Source organism: Crinia signifera, chromosome 8, assembly GCF_055691185.1.
Source record: "Crinia signifera chromosome 8, ASM5569118v1, whole genome shotgun sequence".
Classification (NCBI taxonomy): domain Eukaryota; kingdom Metazoa; phylum Chordata; class Amphibia; order Anura; family Myobatrachidae; genus Crinia; species Crinia signifera.
In genome coordinates, this window is record NC_139224.1 from 97,818,331 (window position 1) to 97,844,151 (window position 25,821).

At 43.1% G+C, this 25,821-nt stretch overlaps 2 protein-coding genes across 13 annotated transcripts in view; one reads left to right on the plus strand and one right to left on the minus strand.

The window, feature by feature from the left end:
• Nucleotides 1–10,673, plus strand: part of GPSM2 (G protein signaling modulator 2) — a 64,346-nt gene extending 53,673 nt beyond the window's left edge. For all 5 annotated transcript variants that reach the window (XM_083156848.1, XM_083156844.1, XM_083156845.1 and 2 more), the window contains 5 exons: nt 1,617–1,687; nt 3,426–3,605; nt 5,967–6,129; nt 8,512–8,729; nt 9,524–10,673. In XM_083156848.1, the coding sequence (XP_083012974.1) occupies nt 1,617–1,687; nt 3,426–3,605; nt 5,967–6,129; nt 8,512–8,729; nt 9,524–9,691 (800 nt within the window). In that variant the 3' untranslated portion in view covers nt 9,692–10,673. The remainder of the gene's footprint in view (nt 1–1,616; nt 1,688–3,425; nt 3,606–5,966; nt 6,130–8,511; nt 8,730–9,523) is intronic.
• Nucleotides 5,713–25,821, minus strand: part of CLCC1 (chloride channel CLIC like 1) — a 112,229-nt gene continuing 92,120 nt past the window's right edge. For 3 of the 8 annotated variants that reach the window (XM_083156841.1, XM_083156837.1, XM_083156843.1), the window contains 2 exons: nt 24,116–24,189; nt 8,166–11,026 (listed from right to left, as the gene is read on the minus strand). In XM_083156841.1, the coding sequence (XP_083012967.1) occupies nt 24,145–24,189 (45 nt within the window). In that variant the 3' untranslated portion in view covers nt 8,166–11,026; nt 24,116–24,144. Of the gene's footprint in view, nt 7,523–8,165; nt 11,027–17,012; nt 24,190–25,821 lie in introns of those variants that run through there. The other 5 variants (XR_014454424.1, XM_083156838.1, XM_083156836.1 and 2 more) reach the window with 4 other exon arrangements.

A 25,821-nucleotide genomic window follows, 5' to 3' on the forward strand; every position in this document is an offset into this window, starting at 1 on the left:
GCAAAATCATTCATGTGACACCTTTTAGAAGCCATCTTACTGCCTCAACTGTCACTGTTCTGGGGACTAGGATGGTTTCCCCATTTTTATATGTAATTCTCCCAGGTTGCATTTTGTAGAAAAGTCATGGAACCTTCCAGTGACTATCATTAATTGGCTTATCTAATTGGATCTCGCATTTCTCATGTGGGTGCAATCCTATAATGTATGGGAGTTTCATGAAACATACACAAACCTAATTGGATTGACCTCTTAGAATTGTAATGTTTTAAAGGTTAACTTCACCTTCACTTGATCCTTACTTAATTAAATGTGTACCACGTGTTTAGCACATGTACCGTTTCCTGAACCTGAGATCAGTCAGCAACTATATAGTTCTTTTAACATTTAATGGCATTTCTAAGGGGATGATGCGGACTAATCCGGTTTGCATAGCTTTACCTTGCGTGCAATCATTCCACTTATGTCTGGAAAACTGATGCACACAATCATGGCGGCGGGGGGGTTGTCTTCCGGCCCTGCCGCCACTGGGAACAACTTTTATCCGGCGAATTCCAAATATCTAGCTACGGTTGTTGGTAGTCTTCCTTGTTGAGCAGACATGTATCATCCTCTTGAGTGTGTGTGTTTTTTTTAGGGTTCTTTGCTTGTACATAGCAAAAGTGTATTTTGTAAGAAATGGATAAAAATAAGACACTATAGTGTAAGCCTAGGCATACCAGACGCACATGCAGCAAGTATGGAGTCATAAATATGTAGATCATACACTTGTAATATAAAGAAAAAGGGGTACTTATGTATTATCTGGGCTGCCGATTTTTTTATTGTATGCCTTAACTTAAGGCATACAATCAGATGCAATATCGCATCGCATACGATGCGATGACCCGATTTTTCCATAGGATTCAATGTTAAAATGGACTGAGTCCATTTTAACATGGAATTCAATGGGAAAAAGGGGTCCTTTTCATACCCCTACTATCCAAGTGGGCATGGAGTTGGATATAAACCTGTGGCGAGCGTAGCGAGCCACCGAGCCTGCAGCGTGGCAAGCGAACGGTATTCTGTGTCCCCTCGCGGGGCTCGCTTCGCTCGCCACGCTTCGGGCTCGGTGGCTCGCTACGCTCGCCACAGGTTTATATCCAACTCCATGACCACTTGGATAGTAGGGGTATGAAAAGGACCCCTTTTCCCATTGAATTCCATGTTAAAATGGACTCAGTCCATTTTAACATTGAATCCTATGGAAAAAAATCGGGTCCATCGCATGCAATATGGTTGGATGCGATGCGGTGGACCCGATTTCAAAATCGGCAGCCCAGTTAGTACATAAGTACCGAAAAAGGTTTAGATGGAATTTTGAATATAGAGGTCATGTACGAATCACATATGGTCCTCTGCTTGGCAAGAACGCAGCTCTGGACCCACAGTGCTCCTCAATGTGTGCATAGATTGAGGTTTTGGGTTATAGGGCGATCATAGTAAACTTGCTATACTATCTACTAGATTTCTTATGTGAAACTGAATTGTCCATAGTCTCCCTATACCCTTCCTACACACAATAGAAATGTGTTCTATGATCTTTAGCTCACCGTTATGTCTCTACTGTTTCTAAGGTGCACGGCCACGGTTAAGCAGACGTCACAGCATGGAGAACCTGGAGCTTGTTAAATTAACGCCAGATAAGGTGAGTAACTACGTTTTTACATTTATCTCCTTTTTTCTAAGCTGAAAAAAGTAGAGTGAGTAGACCAGAGAGATAAAGCAATTGCTGTAAGCCAGAGCTGGCCAAAAGGTCGATCGTGTAGCTCCTGCAGGTAGATTGCGATCAACTACCGTAGTGTCCCATGGAAATATCTGCTGAAGCCTCAGGGATGTTCTCAGCGGCTTCAGCGTTCCCAGTGATGCAGTGCACAGGTGACGTCACGGCACGCCAGTAAGCTGGGCCCGAGCAGCGGGGATTCTGACCGCTATAGAGTACAGTAAGATTTTAATGTGGACACATGCACTACATGTGGGACGGATGGGTTTCTTCACACAGGTTGTTTTTTTTTTCTATATGCTGTTATGCGGTGGGAGGGGGAAGCTCTCTTTACAAGTGTAAGGTTTTACCAGTTGCTGCCTGTAATGAAGTTTTGTGTATTTTGGCTCATTCCGTGTGGCAGAATGTGAATTTTGGCTCATTCTGTCTGGCATAATGTGTAAAGGGCATATTGCACTGGGAGGGGAATATTTTTCTGGTAGATGACCTGTAAAAATGTACAAAAAGTAGATCCCAGCTTACAAAAGTCGGCACCCCTGCTCTAAACGGTAGTATCCTGTAAACACTTATAACTCATGGTCATCTTAAATACTCCAATCCAGAAATCTGCACCAGTCTGGTACATTATGCTATATCAGTGCCCCATTTCTGTACACCTTCAAGATGCAACATTTTTCCGAAAATATGTTAATGTGTAGGTGTCTGAGGACAAAAGACACCCCCTGACAGCAATACATATCCAAGTTCTGCATTCGATGACTCTGTATCTGATCACTATAATTTAGCAGAAAGCCCATTAAAATCGTAACACACTGATCTTACCACATTCAGAGAAGGCCTGCACGTCCCTGTTTACTGAAACAGCCACTCCCTGCCCCAAAATGGTAATCAGGAAACAGCCTCCCTAACACCAGAGCCATAGCTGCACCTGACCTCCACCCACCATTGGGAGATGTACATAAACCATCGTATATATATATGCAATTATGACTCAGTGCATATACATTATAGATAATGATTATCGGGCTAATACACCACGGACTGTGCGGATTAATCTCCTAGCTCAAACTCTGTGCATATACCACAAATCCAATAATATTATCCATTTTGTAGTTGGTAATTTGGTTATTGGTAATTTTGGTGTATTTATATACTTTAACCCAGAATAGCCTTACCTCCGAACATTGGCGGAGGCAGTGAAATAAATCTGCGTTGTTTTACATCGAGGACGAGTATGACTACGAGATGAACCCATTATAAAACTGCAATTTCGGGCTACTCTATTTTTTATGGTATAAATTTAAAAATAGTTCTATTTAAGAACTGATTGGATTAATACCATGAGTCGGAAAGATTCTTCGTCAAATCGATAACGGAGATTTCAGGGAAGTATTGTTTCCAATGAGAAGCCAGAATTCAAAGAATCATAATCAAAAATGTTGCATAGATGTATATGTTCTTGAGATTGCCTTATTTTCAGAGGTAGGGAAAGATAAACAGAATCAAGGGCATTATTCCAATGTTTATCTGAAAAAGTACAGATAATCTGACTCACCTAATACTGTGATTGGTATAAGGGAAGGGAGCTAAACCATTATATTTCTCAACAGCCTGAAAAATGTTTTTTTTTCTGTAACAACTATTTACTATTTGTTTTTTTTAGGTACAGAACTGGAACAGCGAGATCCTTGCAAAACAAAAGTCCCTTCTTTCAAAGCCTTCTACTAAACTCATGTTTGTGAACAGACTTAAGGGCAAAAAGTTTAAGAACAGTGCATCCAAAGTGTTGCAGGACACCAGTAATTCGTCTGAAGTCAGCAGGAAGACTGCTAACTCCCAGCGGGTATGTGCACAGGCCATGTTTCTCTTGTGTGCTAGATCTTGTGCTCTTCTTCTCAGTTATAAAGAACACCCCCTGGGAGCTCAGTGGGCCACAAATGTTACTTTTTTTTAGCCATGCAGTCCCGCATTTTGCAGTATTTAAAGTCTTTGAGTAACGCAGTGTAAATTCCCTGCACTTTGAAGTGCGATTGGAGTACAAAACACAGCCAGGCCAAATTGCATTGGTGGTGCCCAGTTTTTTGACCAAAAGTGGAAACCTTGGCAAATATTCTGCAGAATAGTTTGTAAACTACTGTATATCACAATACCTCTACTCCAGTAAGTAAAACACTTCCGTAATCCCATAAAACACCCTGAATTATGCAACGTCTTTTCTTTGAAATGTCTGAAAAAAGCACCACCGTGACCCTAGATTTACGGTCGGGTTCACACACGGCTGCTGTCATGTGCTGTATATGGATTGCTGACTGTTGGCGTATAAAGGAATCATTGATCACAACACTTTGCTTTGCTGTGTGGATGTAATAATTGCACTTCACTTGTGTGTCAGTGAGCCAGAAGTATGAAATGCTAGCGATGTGTAATTACTGTAATAGACCAAACATTTCATGCAGCCATTAGTGGCACCAGTAAGAGAGCTAAAACAACAACACATTAACCTAGGCTAATCTGAAAGGACAATATGGTTAGAGAAGTAGACACTTGCTCTGCAGTGATCTGCCGGTGTAGTCTTATGCTAAAGTGCAGCACAATGCAGATAAAGGTGGAGGAGAATGATGCTACATGATGATGAAAAGTGTTCCTCACCTAGTGCAATGTGGACACATACATCCACTTTTTTTGCTGATCAGCGCAGTTACTTTTGAGCAAGGTTGTGGATCATAAGGTCGATCAAAGGAAAATCGACATGCATTGGATCAACCAATGAAGGTTCACACATGAAAGAGGTCGACATTAGGAAGGTTGACGTGGGTTTTTCACGTTCTTTTTGTCCCGAATGTCAACATTGGCACCGAAAAATTGCACTGCGTCCCCTCCCATGGCTCGTCATGCTCTGGGCTCGGTGCCTCACTACGCTCAGCACAATATTATATTCTCCCTCCACGCCCTAGTGGATGGCAGGGCATGAAATAGCGCTTGTCGGCACATATCGGGAGAAAAACCCAGATCAACCTTTTGCTTGTCGACTTTCCCAATGTCAACCTAATGATTGTGTCGACCTATTGACCCTGGTGTCCTTTTGCATGTGTCAACCTTCAGTCGTCATCCCAATCCATGTCAACCTAGTGACCATAAACCAGTGGTCAGGGAACTCGGTCCTCATTACCCCACACAGTGCATGTGTTGCAGGTCTCCTCACAGAATCACAAGTGAAATAATTAACTCCACCTGCGGACCTTATAATATGTGTCTGTGAGTAATTAGAACACCTGTGCACCTGCTGGGTTACCAGCAAAACATGCACTGTGCGGGGTAATGAGGACCGAGTTCCCCGACCACTGGGGGGGGGGGTAGGGTAGTAGAGGGTAGAGATCAATTTTTGATCTGCATTGTAACAAATACAAAGTCGCTTGGGATATATGGTCTATGGCAGTGTTTCCCAAAGTTGTATTCTGGCACACTAGAGTACCAAATCTTTTTACAGCAAGCCTAGGCCAAAAACTTGTTCTAGATAAATTCTGAAGAAAATATAAAATAAAATAAGTTGTGCTCATATGCCATCCTTGGGTTCAGTTATAAGGTGAGGATTTGCTCTTATTTGTCCACATAGTTTCTAATTGGCACTGCTCTGTTACAGTGACCATAAATAATTTTGAATTGGTCCTCAATCACCAACTAAGGGCACCCCTGCAAGTACCTCAGGGTGCCTGGGCACACAGTTTGGCAACCACTGGTCTATGGCCGTTTCTGTTACTGGTGTTGCATAATATGATTTACAGCTTGATGCTTATACTGTGACCAGGGCACTGAAGAGCGCCGGACAGCAAATATTCAGTTACATGAAATGTCTTGCACTACAAAAGGAATCCTACTTCACCTGTGGTGTTCATACACCGTGAATACTAGAAACTAAGCAGCCAACTTTTATTTTTTATAAATACATTTTATTAAAGAGCTGTATGGTATACACAGGGTACAGAAAAGGAACAATATATGAGAACATTAGTCGACAGCATTTGCAACAGCAGCCAACTTTTATGGCAAACAACCTTTTACAGGCATTATAAACCATTAGTGACCATCATCGGTTAATATCAGCCACATTCTGCAGTACTAAATGTATATACATTCAGTGTAACTGTATGCTAATTATATATACTAACACCAATTAATAACTGCAATCTTGTGCTCTGTTCTTCAGAAAACGACAATGCCAGACAGTATTGGAGATGAAGGATTCTTTGATCTCTTGAGTCGATTCCAAAGTAACCGAATGGACGATCAGAGGTGCAGCTTACAGGAGAGGAACATCATAAGTGTCCCCATGGCCACATCGTCCACAACCCCAAAGTCCATGAGAAAATGTACGTCATGCTTTACAGCTTTTCATGAGCAATATTCCTGTTAAGCTGCTAAAGAGCTGCTTCATTTCAAAGAGGAGGATCCCCTCTTTCAAATGTGGAGGTCCATTCTGCATAGATGCCATTGTAGGAGTAACAAGTTGTACCCTCCCCTATCTATTGATCAAGTACAGATCGGTCCTCATTTAGCCCTGATATGCCACAAAACACAGGATGCCTGGTGCGATTGAGCCAAAAATGTATCAAAGGTATATAAATTGTGCAAACCAGGAGTCTCTGCCCATTAACTTGATATCTATATGACATAAGGCAAGATGATAAAGTGGAGCATGATAAACAACCAGCCAATCAGACCCTAACTGTCACATCAAAGGCTAGGTTTAAAAATGACAGTTAGGATCCGATAGCCTTATTTCTTATTACTTTCCACCTTATCACTATTAGAAGCTTGGTGCATCTGGCCCGAGTCTCTGAATCTGCATAGAAAGTGCTACGTTGCAACGGCCATGGCTGTTTTCCAAGTCCCATTGTGCTCCCTATACAAACTGCCACACATACATATCAAATGGATCAGCACAGACTCCTGACGTGTTCTAGTGATGTAACTAGAACACATGATGCATTTTCTTCAAAGAGATGCCCGACATTAGCAATCTCACAGGACCTGGCCTGTAGGAGGACACATCTGTATATTTTCTGTAGTCCGGAGTATTATTGGCTGCTGATCACTAGACCATTAGGAGAGGAGACAAATCGTTTGAAAGAATGGACTCCCGTTTTTCAGATGATGCTATCCCCACATGTGTGTTTGCTCCTATGGCAGAAAATGAGTAGCTCTACACCAGTTGTTATCAAACTCGGGACCCCCCAACAGTCCATGTTTCCCAGGTCACCTAGCAGGTGCACATGTGTGCTCATTACTCAGACACATTTAAATAACTCTGCAGGATTATTTAAACTTGTGATTCCGTTAGGTACCCAAGAAAATATAGACTGTTTGGGTCCTGGGGATCGAAGTGGATAACCATTGCTCTGTCAGACTTAAGCCAGCCATACATCTACAGATCGATTGTCAGATTGGGCTGGTTGGAACAAAATCCTGGTAATGGATGAAAGCAAATGACAGTTGACCATTTGCTTTGAAATGCTGAAAAAAATGTCAAACTGCCATTCAAATACTACCAGGATTTTGTTCCAACCAGTCCAATCCGACAATCGATCTGTAGATGTATGGCCAGCTTTACATTTTCCGTAGTACAGCATGTGATCACCAAGAAATACATACATTTGAAATAGAGGATCCCCACTGATATTCGTACCTTGAAGTCCACAGCCAAGAAGACATGTTTCCCCCCATTACATCAAGCCTCCCCTGAAGCAGCTGCAGAGTGACCCCCTTTGATGAAAAAAAGGGGTGAAAAATGAGGCAGTTTATTTCATGAATGCAAACTGTAAAACATCAATTAATTTTCAGATTGAGTGGAACATTTACATAACTGGGGTCTGGTATTCAGGCATGCATGCACCAGCCACTGCTACCCTAGCACCCGCACCTCATGCAGACAGTCCTTTCTGACAGACATTGATTACTACTAATATCCATACATTTTACATACATTCCATGCACTCTGCTTACAAAACAACAAGGTTTCTGTACAAACCATTTGTGAAAGGCATTATATATAGATTTTATGCCTACAGTAACATCTATTGTGTAATATAATACTGTAAACAAGGGTGTATCCAAATGACTGTAGTATGTTAGCCAAAACCATGGCCCTTCTTCAGATCTGATCGCAGTACAAATTTGTTCTCAAAATGGGCAAAACTACAAGCACTGCAGGTGGGGCAGATGTAACATGTGCATAGAGTTAGATTTGGGTGGGGTGTGTTGAAACTGAAGTCTTAATTGCAGTGTAAAAATAATGCAGCCAGTATATATTCTGCACAGAAACAAAATAACTCACACAAATCTAACTCTCTGCACATGTTACATCTGCCCCACCTGCAGTGCACATGGTTTTGCCCATTTTGAGAACAAATTTGTACTGCGCTCAGATCTGAATAAGGGCCCATGTGTGAACCTCTTCAGGTAGATACTGGGACTGCAATCCAATATGCTACTATTAAAGAAAAGTAAATGACTGACCTGCCATAGTTACTTTCCAGCCAGTAGGACTAGTAACTGGTTTCAGAAGGGAATAGTGAGTCATAATTTTGCATGGTAACTGTGTTATATTTAGCTTTGAAACACTGTGGCTGTTCTATGTCTGAGTAAGTAAGTTTTTTTTTTTTTTAATAACAGAGATCCTTTCAATGTGTGTATTGCGTATTTTAAAGTAGATGGTTTCCTAATATTAATTGAATACTTCCATTGCTCCTTAGCTCTCTCTACATCAGCTGTTTCCCCTCACACTGATGAATTCCTGGACCTCATTGCCAGCTCACAAAGCCGACGGCTGGATGATCAGAGAGCCAGCTTTAGCAACCTGCCTGGGCTGCGGATGAGCCAGCAACATAGCAACTCTGTCCTGGGCCATCTGATGGCCACAGAGAACCGTGAGCCGGATGAAGATTTCTTCGACATGCTGGTGAAATGTCAGGTAAGACATTTGTCTTATAACAAAATAATAATGAGGTCTCCTATGTACATTAACGATAACCTTTTGGAATGAAGATCTTCTTTCTACACACTATGGACCATATTCTGGTGCACATGCAAAGCTGCAAATTTTGTAGCTTTGCATGTGGATGAAACGGCGCCTGCACGAACGCGCCCCCCAAATGATTTCTACACCACTAGCAGATGTAAGACACTTCGCTGGTGTCTTACATCTGTGAGCTCGCTGTGCGGGCAGCTGACCCCCACCCCCTGCGTCATTGGGAAATTACCATGGGAACACCCATGAAACACCAGGAGTTCCCATGGGTGCATCCCATCGCCCCCGCCCACACTGCTAGGTGCGAACGGAACGGCGAACAAGCAGTTCGCACATGGAAAACATCACTCCCCCAATGCGAACGCTCGGGGGGAGCACACACATCAAAATAACCCCCTATATGCAGAGCCTCTGTGGCCCTCCACCTCTAGTTACAGCTTTCAGGGGCAGTTTATATAACATCTGCATCATTCTGCCCTTGCCAATACTTTCTTCCAGCCATAGGAACTGATTCTCCAATCAATCGCATATAGTGTACTAGATTTTTTTTTATACAGTATATAGTAGATTTGTAACCAGACATGAATTAAAATTTTTAACCAGACATGAATTAAAATTAACACCAAGAAATACTTTAACATGGCAGGGTATATACTGTATGTTATTGTATTATGGTTTTTTTACTTGTCAAGTGAAAAATCTGGAGTATAACCTAAAATGTCCTTGTATTATCTCAGGGCTCCCGGTTAGATGACCAACGCTGTGCCGCTCCTCCTCCTCCTAAGAAATGTCCCACTGTCCCAGATGAAGACTTCTTCAGTCTTATCCTGCGTGCCCAAGCCAAGCGTATGGACGAGCAAAGGGTGCCCTTGTCCTCACACCTGAAGAGACCAAACTCCAGTTAGGGGAAGCTGCCATACTCTAACCTTCCCCCTGTTGTTCATAGTCACGGGTTTTTCATAGTACTGTATTTTTTTTAGCTTGTTCCTGAAAACTAGAACTACAAATATTTGATCTTTTTTCTTCTGCCATATGCTGCAGGCACTTTCTGTAATAGGTGCCTCTGATGAATAATTCTTCTATTATCCGAATGCCTGAACACTGCCGCTGTATCATGCTCTCTCTATTGGGCTGACTGACTTGCCTTTCCTAGTGCTAGAAGCTTCCATTGATGAACTGTAGCGATGGAAGCTGATGCTTAAGGATAGGAATTGCTTTGTAAGTAGCGCATAGGATTTCAGAATGGAAAGTATATTTGTTTGTGTGTGTATATATTTATTATTTTATAAATAGGCTATGGGAAAAAAAACCCAAAAGGTTTAGATCAATGGGGCCAAGGGTTAACACTCTGCTAAACCATTGCACTTGTTGGTACAACTAGACCATAATCTAAAGCACTACAGATTGTTCATAATTATGTAAATATTCTTCCTAATCTGGCATTATTTGGTAGTTTAATCTTTTAGCTGCTGTGCTCAGTTAGGTGCCTCTAGTGGTATAATGGTGGTACTTCATTCTGTATTAAATACATTGAAGGTGGGGGGTGATCTAATCTTCCTCCAGTCTTATACATTCCCCTCCCGAAAAGTGGAAGGGTGCGATACAAGCACATTTACTATTGTAAAAGGGCTATTTTTACGTGGAAGAAGGTACGATCAGTGTTTTTGTTTGGATTGTTTTGTTAGTTTTTTTTATTTTTTAAGTCCAATTGTATAATATAATATTTTAATGTATTTTTAAGGGGAAAAAAATCTTGATTTTCTTACACCACTAATTACTTTTTTTGATTGTTTTAAAAAAAATATACATTTATTATTCAAAACAACCAGGCGTGAGATGTAACCAGGAATAAACCCTAGTGTAGAACATGCATCCTGTTAATAAGAACGATATTGTCTGAGTGATTTCTTTCATTGTAAATAAATAGATAAGAAGATGGCTACTAGCTATGAAAGTATTCCTGTTCCCTGAGCAGCAGGGATTACTGGTCTGTATAGTGTAAATGGTGTGTGACAGGAATAAAATCCGCTTGTAGGATGTATATTTATATAGTACTAGTAAGCCCGCTTGAAGCACATGCTTCGAAAGCTAGTAGAGTGTTTTGGAGCCACACAGACACAATATATATACTCGACTATAAGCTTAGGCACCTAATTTTACCACAAAAAACTGGGAAAACTCATTGACTCACGTATAAAACCAGGTTGGGACTCGCCTGCTCTGGTCCTTGGAAACAGATCCTGGATAAATGGTTATGAAAATGGGAGTTAGCTAACTGCTGGTATCATTGAATATCTTAAGTCGCTGTAGGCAAATGCAATACCAATTACTGTTGCGGCTAGAGACTAGAAGGGCAAGGTCTTTGGGTACTTATGTAGTAACTGGGCTGCCGATTTTGAAATCGGGTCCATCGCATCGCATCGCACCCGACCATATTGCATGCGATGCGATGCGATGGACCCGATTTTTCCATAGGATTCAATGTTAAAATGGACTCTGTCCATTTTAACATAGAATTCAATGGGAAAAGGGGTCCTTTTCATACCCCTACTATCCAAGTGGGCATGGAGTTGGATATAAACCTGTGGCGAGCGTAGCGAGCCACCGAGCCCGAAGCGTGGCGAGCGTAGCGAGCCCCGCGAGGGGACACAGAATACCGTCCCCTCGCGGGGCTCGCTTCGCTCGCCACGCTTCGGGCTCGGTGGCTCGCTACGCTCGCCACAGGTTTATATCCAACTCCATGCCCACTTGGATAGTAGGGGTATGAAAAGGACCCCTTTTTCCCATTGAATTCCATGTTAAAATGGACTCAGTCCATTTTAACATTGAATCCTATGGAAAAATCGGGTCATCGCATCGCATCGCATGGTCGTATGCGATGCGATGCGATATCGCATCGCATCTGATTGTATGCCTTAACTTAAGGCATACAATCAAAAAATCGGCAGCCCAGATACTACATAAGTACCGGTCTTTGTGTTTAATGGGCGCATTTAGCAATCAATATTTGTGGCTAAAACCCCCAAAACACAGTTTTCGTGGGTTAGCCACAAATATTAAGTATCACCCAAATGGGTACTTGTGGATTATCACGGCTCCCAAAAAAACCTGCAAAAATCGCATGCCACTATATATGGCATGCGATTTTTGCAGGTTTTTTTTGCCATTTTTGTCAAAATCGCATGCAATCGCATGCGATCTGATTGCATGCGATTTTTAACTGAAAAGCATCCAAATGCATTGGAATTAGTATGAAACATGTTCAATGGCATTTTTGAGGCTGTACCACCCCCACTATCAACGCGAACCCGAATCGTGGCGAGCGGCGGCGGTACGCGTCCTACGACCTTTTCATACCCCCACTATCCACGTCAGCGTGGAGAATAGAAAGTGTGGCGAGCACAGTGAGCCCGAAGCGTGGCGAGCCCCGCAAGGGGACGCGGACACCTGTGAAGCCCGTGAGGGGATGCGTATACCTGTGAAGGTATCCGCGTCCGCTCGCCACGCTTCGGGCTCGGTGGCTCGCTGCGCTCGCCACACTTTCTATTCTCAACTCCACGCCGACGTGGATAGTGGGGGTATGAAAAGGTCGTAGGACGCGTACCGCTGCGCTCGCCACTCTTCGGGTTTGCATTGATAGTGGGGGTGGTACAGCCTCAAAAATGCCATTTGGGGGCCATTGAACATGTTTCATACTAATTCCAATGCATTTGGATGCTTTTCAGTTAAAAATCGCATGCGATGTGATTTTTTCATGTGCGATGGCCATCGTGGGAGCCTTGATAATCCACAAGTACCCCCAAATGTATCAGGAGGGACCGAAGCAGGAATCTCCGATCCCACCTGTACCGCCGCAGACCGCATTCCCCATAGGTTTCTATGGGGGATCCCGCCTGCACCACATCCCCCATAGGTTTCTATGGGGGATGCAAAGCTGCCCAATGTATCAACATCGGGCAGCAGCACTATGCATCCCTGGGCTGCAGCCATTCCGAGATGGTGGTAGCCTATGTGCTACAGATCGCACTGCTGCCGGGGCAGTGGGGTCTGTGCTAACCACGCATGCGCAGACCTCCCCCCCCAGCTTCCAGCTCAGGAGCCCTGTCCCTGCTTCTGGGTAGTGATACATTCAGGTGATAGGATCACATTTTACAATGAGATCCTGGGCGGTAATATTCCGCCCAGATCGCATTGTAAAAGCGATCCTTAATAAATGGGCCCCTAATCCCTGCATATTTAAAGAGATTGCAGAGCAAGTATCTTGAGCATTAAAGGGGCAAAACTAGCAGTAGCCAGCAGTGAATGGACACGCATCGCCGGGCAATTTACTTGCAGAACTAGCATTCAATTTATGAACAGGTGAACAACCTTTCTCACTGCGGGTCTTAAAAGGTAAATTGCCGTTTTTTTCCCATTTCTAAACGTTTAAGGCTGCAGTGGGAAAGTGCCGGAGTTGATTTACCGATTAAAGATAACCGGTATTTCAAGACTTTTAAAAAGCAGAGTCCTACACGTTTCAGAGCCGTTTTTTATGCAGTGAGAATGGCTCTGAAATAGTATTTAGGATCCCACACTAGTCTTCCCCTGGTACCTGTCCTGGTACCCCCCCCCCACCTCCCCTGGTACCTTGCAGCTGGTACCGCCCACCCCCACTTCCTGGTACCTTGCATATGGTACCCCCTCCCCTGGTACCTGACAGCGATCCATCCGGGCAGCGGGGCATCATGGTAGGCAGAGTTGGCAGCGGGCAGTCCAGGGCTCCTAGTCGGCAGGACCCAGACTGATGCATGAAAGCATCATGCAGGAGTTTGATGCAGGAGGAGACTGCAGCTGGTGCACAGACAGCGGGGACACTGGGGACCCGGGCAGCGCGGTCTGTGCTCAGGAGGTGGAAGCGGAGGAAGGTCCATTAGGAGATTGTAATTTCATCGGCGGGGGTCCCTGCCGCAAATGGGAAATAGCAGAGCCGTTCATTAAATATGTAATTTTCGGGCCCGCTATTTCCCATTCGTGACAGGGACCCCTGCCGATGAAATGACAATCTCCTAATGGACCTTCCTCCGCTTCCTCCTCCTGAGCACGGATCTGCCCGGATCCCCAGTGCCCCCGCTGTCTGTGCACCAGCTGCAGCCTCCTCCTGAATCATGCTCCTGCATCAGTGGGGGATCTGCCGACTAGGAGCCCTGGCATGCCGCTGCCTACTGCACTGCCCCGCTGCCCGGATGGATTGCTGCCAGGTACCGGGGGGGAGCAAGGTACCAGGGGTAGGGAGGGGAAGCGAGGGTACCAGCTGGCAGGTACAGGGGGAGGGGGGGCAGGACAGGTACCAGGGGATTAAACGGTTTCACTGTGATGTGAATGGTACTTAAACGGTAATTACTGCAATGTGAAAGCTAATACCGTTTTAAATACCGGTTCTTTAAACGGTTGGCAGTGGGAAAGCAGCATGAGGGTCCGCACAGGATTGACATAAGGTCACAAATGAAAGGATCATGGCAAGCCAACAATAGTCTCAATACAGCACTTGTGTGAGCTTATAGGTTAAGAATCTGTTCGAGGTGCGGTCAGTAAAGTTATACAGGTGTACAGTGTATATACACAAGGAAATAGCATCACACATCCACATTACAGTTTTGTAAACCTATATCACACAGTTTGTAATCAGAAAACCCATAATGGTCTGTGGGAAGTCACACCCTTAGGCCGTTGTGATTTCTGGGCTATCAAATGTGTCAAATTATAATTTGAGATCTTTATCTTGAATTGAAAGAAACGTAGCCAAAATATTATCACCTATGGCTGCATCATCACACAATGATAATTACAGAGCTCATAGAAATTCCCTACTCACCGGCCTATTTGGTGCTACTTCCGCCAGACCATTATGGGTTTCCTGATACATATTTGCAAATCTTGTGTTTTAAGCTGTAATGTGGATATGAAATACTAAGCGTTTTATTTATAGTACTAGTTTTATCCTAATTCTGCTTAGAAGAGTGCTCCAATACAGTTTGTTCCATGTGTCCTGCTGAATGCACAGTTATACACAAGAAAAGAAGACCGCAATATCAATCCCAAATTTCTAGAACCTCCCCTGCAAGTAGCCAAAGAAGACGTACTAGGAGTATGATCGGAACTGTGGTGTAAACCATTTCTATACATTACAGTAAGAGAAGAGATAAGTACACAAACAATTTGCAAAATGTGACAGAACTAATCAAGCAAAAAAATGTATTCCAGCGGGGGAGAGACGGAGACCCGAACGGACCTCCTGCTCAGCACTGGGGGAAGCCGCTGGTCGCATGAGCAGCGACCATTAGGGAGTGCACAGCGCACTCCAAATCACTGGCTGAGCGACCATATTTCCAACGATTTCAGCCAATATCGCCCCTGTGTGTACACACCTTTAAATACACAACACATTTATTGGCAAGCTGCTCAATCAGATTATGATGTCACTCAGGTGCTAAAAGGGAGGGGTAATTCTGGTTAGGAAACAACATTTTGCTATCCCAATTGTACACTGAGGCCTTTATTCAGATCTGATTGCAGTACAAATTTGTTTGGAAAATGGGCAAAACCATGTGCACTGCAGGTGGGGCAGATGTAACATATGCAGAGAAAATACATATTAATCGTAAATGCAAAGCGGCTAGAGGTTGACTGAGAGGAATACAGCATTTTGGAGTGGTAACCGGACTTTATCATTATGGGGCAGTATGGATGGTGTAATGGTTAGCATTAGGATTCAGTATTGAATCCCGGCGGTCGGGAACCCGGCGTTCAGAATCCCGACAGCCGAAATGCCGACAAGGGGGGGACGTGGATCGCCCCCCCTTGCGGGCTTGCTGCGCTCGCCATGCAGCGGGCCCGGTGCCTCGCTACGCTCGGCACACTAATTTATTCTCCCTCCAGGGGTGTCGTGGACACCCCAGGAGGGAGAATGTGTCTGCATTTTGGCGGTCGGGATTCCGGCGTCGGGATCCCGACCGCCGGGATTTTAACTGCATACCTTAGCATTACCGCCTCACAGCGCTGGGGTCATGGGTTCAATTCCCACCATGGCTCTAACTGTGCGGAGTTTGTATATTCTCCCCGTACTTTTTCCTCCGGGTACTCCGGTTTCCTCCCACATTCCAAAAATATATACTGGTAGGTTATTTGGCTCCTAACAAAATTAACCCTAGAATGATGAGTGTGCGTGTACATGTGGTAGGGAATATAGATTGTAAGCTCCACTGGGGCAGGGACTGATGTGAATGTTCAAATATTCTCTGTAAAGCGCTGCGGGATATGTGTGCGCTATATAAGAAACTGTTAATAAATAAATAATAATTATCAGGGTGTCAGAAATAATGCTAATGATCGCAAGCGTATTCAGGGTGGGTCTCAGAAGTCAGTGCTGACCTCGATCAGCCTGTCGCAGATGAGTGGACGTCTCAGAGCCACTCAGATTTTGCCTGCAAAAACCTTTTGATGATTAGGAAATTGTGTATGGATTTGCTAGTGAATCCAGGAGCATGGGCCATGAACAACAGGTGGACTACAGAAGCAAAGTGAGGTATAAAGCCACACTGGTGGGAGAAATGGTGCTGTTATTTAGGGAGGAGAAAAGTGCTACTGTACTGTTGGAGTGATTGCCCACCTGCCAAAAAGAGGTCAGCCAGTTGCTGGACTGGAGAAGACCTATGCTGGATTAGTGAACCTGATACATCTGCCTGCCAAGAGGTAGGACCAAAGAAGCTACTGGATCCAGATCAGCGAGTGTGGTGCTTTGGACGAAGGAGCAGTGGATTCAGGCCAGTACAGGGACTCAGGAGCAGACTCCAATGGAAGATGCTGGCGAGGACCCCAGGCTACTACAGAACCATCCCGGTCATTGACTGCTTGTTGCTGTTCTTTCTGTCTTGTAAGTCTTTTGTATCGGGTGTAGTCCCATGATGTCCACTGACCCACTATAGACTTGAGGCTGGGTGTTCTTGCAAAACTTCTTAAGGGCCTCCGGGCCAGATTCTCTAAGCTTCAAACGTGATAAAATGGAGAGTGATAAACAGCCAGCCAATCAGCTCCTGTCTGACATTTTTTAAACGCAGTCTGTGACATGGCAGACAGGAGCTGATTGGCTGGCTGTTTATCACTCTCCATTTTATCACTTTTGAAGCTTAGAGAATCTAACCCTCACCAGTCCTTGGTACTTCTTTACTTTCGCGGCGCCATGCCTTTAACCCACCTGTTATTGTAGCTCAGGAAAACATAGATCAGGGACAGATAAAGGTGTATATTTTATTTTTATTTATTACGTTTCTTATATAGCACTGCACATTCCGTTGCGCTTTACAATATGAGGCAGTTATACAACAAATTTGGTATTTATAGACAGTCAAAGGTATGAGGGCCCTGCTCGCAAGCTTGTGTATATGAATGGTTAGTAGTGAGTGAGTGGAGCCAACCAATAACTCCCAATTCATGAAGCTTCATTTGGCAGCAACCATTTTGGCAACACAACAGATGAACTGGTCATAAGGAACGACATGGTAAGCTGGTTTTTAAAATATTAAAAATCCAAATAAAATCATGTTGAACACATGCTGGCAGCCACTAGAAGGCACCCGATGGAGCAATTCAAGTGTTCCGTTGCTGATATTACAGGTTATGATTTTCCATCATTTTGTCAGTCTGGTAACTAGAATACGAAGGAAAGGTCTAGACATCTCCGCAATCCTAGAAGAACTCATGCCGTTTTGAGGCAAAGGGTGGTCACACAAATATAGATTTCAGTTTGTCTGTTCATTCACTTTGCTTTTCGTTAATTGATAAAAATAAATTAACAAATCTCTTTTTTTTTTAAATTCAGTAATTTTTATTAAATTTTTGCATTTTTGAAACCGCATACTCCGACATAAACAAAATAGACAAGTAGCGTGAGGACGTAAGCAATATCTTGGGTATACACAGGAGAATGTGTACATATATAGGAATTAGGCAATATTGACTCTTTTTGCCACTGTAGCTGAATCATTCAACCCGAAGGCGCCATCCGGGCATACATAACAGGAGATAATAGAACACAACCACAAGGCAAATATTTGAATGTTACCTCAGTCCCAAATAGAAGAAAAATAATGGAGAATAGTTATCTGTTGGAGACTCTATCCTATCCCACTATTTTTATTTAAGTAAAATAAACCTCCCCTAAAACCCAAAGCAAACCTCCCAGATAACCCCCTCACCCTGTACAACCCAACTAAGGCGTACCTGGATCCCAGTAACAATCCTATAACCATCCTAGGGTATCCCACTAAAACTACCCTACACTAGCCTAAACATATAACCCCCCCCAATGAGTAAAGAGAGCGCAGGGTATTAAGAAGCAAATATGTTGAGGGCTTTACACTTAGGACCCTGAATCAGGCTAAATGTGCCCATCTCCCCCACCCCAATGCCCAAGTACAATATACTATACATGTTCAACAGGATATAGAAGGACTACTGTCATGAGCCACACATGAAATTCTTGTTTTGAAAAAACAATAAGCTGAGAAAAAGGGAAGAAACATCTTTCCAGGAGACAACAATAGAAACCAAGAATGGGTTAGACATAGGGGAATATCCAAATCACAATATGATGCGTAGTGTTAGTCCGGCCACATTTCAAACCGAGGAAAATAGAAGGAGAAAGGGTTTCCGTCTTCATCAAAGGGAAAGGCAGGATGAGTTCCATAATACGGATATGACCAGCCAGTTTAAGATGAAGCGCAAACAGGAAGTTGGGCGGGGACAACATATGCCAAACACCTGACTGACCATATCTGGATATTCTCCTTCCGGATCTAACGGAGGAGACACACTGTCCACCAATGAGAATATTATCACAATGCATTCCACACACCGGAAGCTGAGCGCAGCGTGCGTTCCAGCTACCGGATGTGGAATTCCGAGTGTATAAAAAATTAGCTTTTTAAAAGGTTTAACTATTGCCATTTTCTTTGTATTATATGATATATGTAAAGGATTGCCTCCTGCTTGATCTTATCCGCAAAATAGAAAACACAGCGGATCTTATTGTTTTTAGTGCATGACCAATTGGGTACCTCTCATGGAGGTCAAATGTTGTATTTCCTGTATGACAGTATAAAACCCCTTGCTGACCCAGATAGCAGCATGCCTTTGACAAAGCCATCTGTGGATGACGAAACGCGTTAGACGGACACCCCTCTACTAAGAACCTGTGGATTACAATATGGATATACCAACCCTCGCTTGGACCAGCTCTCCAAACTTTAACAAAGTACTGGACTTTCAAAAAGGGACACCACCACCTGCAAATATCTTTGAGCCCTCCATTCCGTGAGATGTGTGCCACCTTTCCTCATGAGGGGAATGTATAACATCAGGCTACAACCAGGTATATGGACACCCGCTATTCCAGCATTCCATAAGAGAGCAACTTCTAGGAACAAGTGAGACTGTGTACCCATCCTTCCACATTCAGGTTATACGTAGAGGTGATACTGTCACACCGACTGTTTACATTTATATTTAATTTTATTCATTTTTTCTTATTTCCATTTTTTATTTTTATTGTCATATTGTGATTTTACTGTCATGTTTTGTAATGATGTGATATATTAAATAATAATATTAATGTAATACCCAATCGGTCATTATCAATTTTAATCAGTTAGCGCTCCACCATACACCCTTTTTCCATATTCAGCTTTTTGCTATTTAGGGGACCTACCACCCCCAGGTGTTGAGCAGCTTGGCATTATCAACCCATCTCCTATAGCGCCTTGCATATTCTCTGCCATCTAGGTGGTAGGGAATATAAATTGGTCTCTTTCCAATTATAGGTAAAGTGCACTATAGGTATATGAGGCAGAATGAAGCATGCGGCTGCATAAATGAGACCCCCAAGGCCGGGCATTAGGCATATTTTCAAGTATTGAGATAGGACTCTGTGGGTAATTGTCCCGGATATCCAGAGATGCAGAGACCATGTAAGTTGCGGAGACAGTACACCTATATGTAGTGTCATCGGGCACTGCAGCATGTGCGGCATCGATGTAGGAAGAGAGAGTATTATCCTGCTGCAGATCAGTAAGTTTAGCTAAAAGCCTGTCAGCAGAGGAGGCAATAGCTTGTAAGATAATGGTATACAGAAGCCTCCATCTTGGGCTTGGTGAAAGGAGGGGACAAGGGAGCACTCTCAGCCAAGGATATCTCCAAGGGGAAACAGGGATGGCTAGCACGACCCAACAGTGTATCCGGAGAGGCAGCAACAAGTCCTCCCACACCTTCACCCCTCTCAGTATAGGCATTCCAAGGAATATATCACATACAGACAAGGCTTTACGGAATCAAGTATAATAAGAAGGTGCGCTTCGCCAATGAGCCAATTAAAGATTAGGATGTCTACACTCGGGTCTGTCCCTCATTACAGTGCCAGGCGTCACCAGGTAGTTACAGCATGTACCTTCAGGTGTGTTACAGGGAATCCGGAGTGCTGGCAGTAAATATTAGGTATATTTTAGCCAGGAGATTAAGAACAGGCGTATGTAGACACCGCAGTCCCAGCAGCACGCGGGCAAGATGGCGCCAACTCTCCAAACCGGAGCGCTCCCCGCTCTGTATACAGGGAGCGGTCGGCACCCGTCACACCAGCCGGAGAGGCAGCGTCAAACGTGGTGCCTCGACGGTACATGACAAGGCCAGCAGTGTCCGGGGTTCAGCGTATATGTAGGCCTCAGCCCCCACTACCTCCAGTCCAGCAGCCAGGTGGCCCCAGGGATCCACCAGGGGTGCAGGAGTCAGCAGGGTCTCCCACGCCTGTTGTAGGAATCAGGGTCCACGTTGGCAGCAGATCAGGATATATTTCAGGGTATATGGAGGGAGCTCAGGAGCTCTGCTGCCTACTCCATAGACATCCAGGCCACGCCCCTGAACAAATCTATTTCTGAAAGCACTCTTACTTTGTAGTATTTTCTTCCAAAGCTGACAAACTTTTGCACACAAAGTGTATGTAAACAATGAAAATGCATTCCTGATATTTTCTTTTGCTAAGTATTTATAACTGATTACCCTAGTATATAATATGCTAATTTCTGTTCTGTATCCAACATACAAGGGTCTTCCTGCTAGGAAGATGGGGCCAAACTTAGCAGAAGAAGATGAGGACCCACTGGGAGGCGAGTATGAAGCGGTGGAAGGAGTTCCAGATGGCCTCCCTACAGTCGAGATTCCGATGGTCAGTAGACAGACGTCGGATTCCTGACTTTTAAAAGCATTATTTTACTTGCTGGTATATAAGACAAAAAATATTACTTTTTGAAAAACTTTATTGATATTATTAAAAAATATATCAAATTGCACGCATCAACTTCATACAATTTTTTATTATTATTTACATTTACAAGATTATACTTAAATTAGCAAAGAACTCTCAAATATAAAGAATACACTGTATGCATGTGGGGGGCAGTGTAGAATGATCAGAAATACAAATGTGTATGATTGCCTCAGCAGCAGACATACCTGCTGCAATGGCTGCTGTACACAGTGAAGGGAAGGAGCTACTGGAGGGGTTGGGGAGGAAGCAAGAAGATATCACTCTGCTGCCAGAGCTTGTAGATGACCTATGCATTCCACAGGAAATGTTTAATTCTACAGGGATTGAGGAGTTAGAGGTAGGCTACAGGAGAGGACGTTGGTGACACCCACCCGATAAGTGTAGCAGGTTCAGCTGGAAGTCCTGCCGTCACTGCTTGGCCCCTTGTACCAAAGTAAGTAACTGCTAGAGCACCAAAAACAATTGGTCAGTGTAGACAAGATGAATGTAGAAGTTGCCAATGTCAACATTACAACATTATTATGTCAACGTAATGCATGTTGAGAAATATATCACACCGGAAGGAAATGAGGTCTTACAACACCCCAGTATTAACATTTTCTAGCAATACTACTTTAGTATCAGTTCGTTTCTAGTTTATCCTGTAACCCTGATGCAAAGATATAATTAGTGTATTCTATAATATGTGCATGTCTACTTATATTAATCTAATGCCTGTTTTTTATCCTACCAACAAAATAATTGCCATTAAAAGGAAAATTAAAATGTGTGATTAATAATGTCAAGGTTATTTTTTATATTCCATTATTTTATTGTCCATGGAAAGATAAGCATTTATACCCAATCCTGGGCATGAAGGCTGGGCATGGGTTTAGGTCGACATGGGTCTAGGTCACATGTCTTCAACCTGTGGCCTCCAGATGTTGTAAAACTACATGTCCCAGCATGCCCTGACAGTTTTGGCATGCTCGCATAGGAAAAAAAATGTGGCAATGCATGATAGAACATGTAGTTTCACAACATCTGGAGGGCCACAGGTTGAAGACCCATGGTCTAGGTTGTCATGGGTTTAGGTCAACAGGTCATTAGGTCGACATGAACATTAGGTCGACATGGGCAAGGTCAACAGTCAAAAGGTCGACATGGGGTTTTTAACTGTTTTTTTTATGAGCCGACATGCAGTATTTCATGCCCTACAATCCACTAGGGCGAGGTGGGAGAATAAAATAGTGTGCCCGAAGCATTGCGAGTGAAGCGAGCGATGAGAGGGGATGCAGTGCACTTCAAACTGTGTCCATGTTGACAGTGTTGACATTGGGGTAATAAAATAGTAATAAACCCGTCGACCTAATGCTTGTGTCGACCTAAACCCATGTCGACCTAGTTGCTGTATATCTAACGATCCACACCCACTAGAATAGCCATGATCCACATTTATGCCAATATTATGGGCTCTGTAATTAGCTACTGTAGGTGATGACATTGCAAACTAATCTAATATCACCAATAATGCATATTATTGCTTACAAATAGATTTAGGAATAGGAAAGCACAGTACATACAATTTGGTTATCTTCAGTTACTGTATATCTCTGATCACATATCCCTCATTACTGTACATAGCACATAGTGCTTAAATACTTACATTTCAGGTGAATGATCACCTTTGGGCTAGTTTTACCAAATGGCAGATTTGACAATGAACTTTAAAACTGCACTTACATTATAACACCATGCGTGTTGCGCATAAAATATTTTTTCTATTTTACATTTCTGGGTCAAAACCACCAAGAATCAGCCGCATACAAAAGCTGCCACTTAGACCAATACAAAATGCTATGTTTCTTAATTTTTGAAAAAAAAAAAAAAAAAATGAATATTTACCTCAGCATTTAATCTGTAATTTCATTAGAAATTTTGGAAATGGATTAGATTCTACTATTATCCACAAAATCATTTCCCCCACACGTTTTGACCAACTCCCTCGCAGGGGTTTGTGAATGGATTTTACACAATAACATCCATTTGCAGGGCAGAGGGAACCTCCCACATCTTTCGATGGTCACCGACTATCAAAAGATGTGGAAGGTGCACGCATATAAAAGTGACTTTCAAGTCACTTACATATGCGTGCATGCTGGGAAGGAAATGGGTGGGTAGCTGACATCCGGTGAGGTCAGCTGCCCGCTCCCCATACCCGCGTCATGGCCTAATTAGCATGGGAACACCCAACTTTCTCATGGGAATGTCCATGAAACGCTGGGCGTTCCAATATTCTAATGGTGCCGCCCGGGTGGAGTCCGTTTGCCGTGGGTGCACGCACCCTGCATATGAACATGCGCACAGTGCCACCACTGGTCCCCATGTAAACGCATGCCAGTTGCAAAGCAACCAGAATAAAGCCCTTTGTGTAGTGAGCTTCCAGCTTTGGGAACTGATGATTCAGTAAGTATTGTGTTTGTAAACTATATTTTATACTTCCACATGTGGACTATAGCACCCATTGAAACCTATTGCAGTCCACCCATGGCGGCTTCCTCACCTTATATTTTCATGGGTAAATGAACCATTTGTGAAACTAATAATTCTGTCAGCATCTTGTTATTTCAAATTATATATTCACCCGCTATAAGGATGGTAATGTGCTCTATAAGGCCGCCTTCTTTGCCATTTGTTTTATTTGATAAAAAAACACCTTGATTTTTTTTTTCCTTTTATAAAAGTGCTATATATGTAAACACATTATTATATTATAAGATTCAGCAGATTCACAGCTTTTACTGATTTATAGCTGGAACCAAGGTGAAGCATAAAGCGAGTGCAACCCATGAATTTCTGATTCAGCAGCTTTACATTCAAACATTTTCATAATATATATTATTTCAAAATAAAAACATAAAATCCAGACTATAACTTTACTCTACAGACGTTGGGCTCTGGATAGGTCATGTTTGGTTTGGAATATTCAATACTCATTTACCCTCTGCGAGAATGGAATTCCAGTATGGATCAGTCTGATGCTTTTCCCGTAACATATTCTTCTATATGTGGCTCCTGCACAAAAACATACATACAGTTTACTAACACACCAAAGATTAACACTAGTTATCAGGACAGACAAATGTTACTTTAATCAATAAATTGTTATCTAAAAATTTACAAAAATAATATGCTTAAAAATAAAAAGATAAACCTAGAATTCACCAAGTACATAATGATAAATATTTAAAACTCATGAAAAATAAAAAAGTGTTATGGTGTGTACACACAGTGAGATTCCCTTGCTATTTGACTTAAGATTTGAGTGCTTTGCAATCTTTGCTATCTCTGTACTAGTTACATACAATTCATACAATCTGCATTAGATTTGCACTATACAGTCATTGCTGCCCTGTCTATCTGGGTTTCCATTTGTGCTGTCCCGGGAGCATGCATCGGGATCGCAAGGTAAAAAACCTATGTTATCTGCATTCAATTTTGACTATATAGTCAAAACTCTAATGTCAAATCTCACCATGTGTACACAGCATTAATACTGGATAGGCATAGTTTTTCCAAAATATAAATTGGTTATCAATCAGATAGATTAGGAGGAGTCTACTCCATTTTGCAGAAGTGTGATTGCTAAGGTTCACTATCTACACTGTGTAATGCTGACCTACAAGATGTACTTATCTTTTGAGTATAATGATGTGTAAATTACAAGATCAGATGGACTTTGAAAGTGCTATAATTGTTGGCGGTACTTGTGTAGTATCACGGCTCCCACGATGGGCACGATCTCATGCGATGCAATGTCATTTTTCACTGAAATTATGGACATGAGTTGAAATCATGTAAAATGCACCCCAAATGTAATTTTTCACAATGTACCACCCCCACTATCAACGCCAACCCGAAGCGTGGCGAGCGGCGGCGGTACGCGTCCTACGACCTTTTCATACCCCCACTATCGACGTCGGTGTGGAGTAGAGAATAGAAAGTGTGGCGAGCGCAGCGAGGGGACACGGATACCTGTGAAGCCCGCGAGGAGACACGGATACCTGTGAAGGTATCCGCATCTGCTCGCCACGCTTCGGGCTCGGTGGCTCGCCACACTTTATATTCTCAACTCCACGCCGACGTAGATAGTGGGGGTATGAAAAGGTCATAGGATGCGTACCGCTGTGCTCGCCACGCTTCAGGTTGGCGTTGATAGTGGGGGTGGTACAGTGTGAAAAATGACATTTGGGGTGCATTTTACATCATTTCAACTCATGTCCATAATTTCAGTAAAAAATGACATCGCATGCGATGCGATTTTTATCAAAAATGCATAAAAACCCGGTAAAATCTACATATGGCATGCGATGGGAGCCGTGATACTACACAAGTACCTTGTTGGCTTTAAAAATAATAAGTATCACTATAAAAAAAAGCATGATATTAAATAATTAAAGAAACCACAATAAAATCATGAAAAGCACAAGGCACCTATGACATTTCAATAGATGACTTAAGATACAATGAATGGATTTGTTCCTATATATACCGCCTGTGATAGTCCACATATACAAGTTTCCAATGGAAAAGTCTCTCTTAAGCTCCATACACATAGAGCAATATGATTGCTGGCATATTGCTCAGTGTCTCCTTTTCATCAGCGACCAAAGATGGAAGGCGCAGGGGCACACAGCTGTTTGCCGG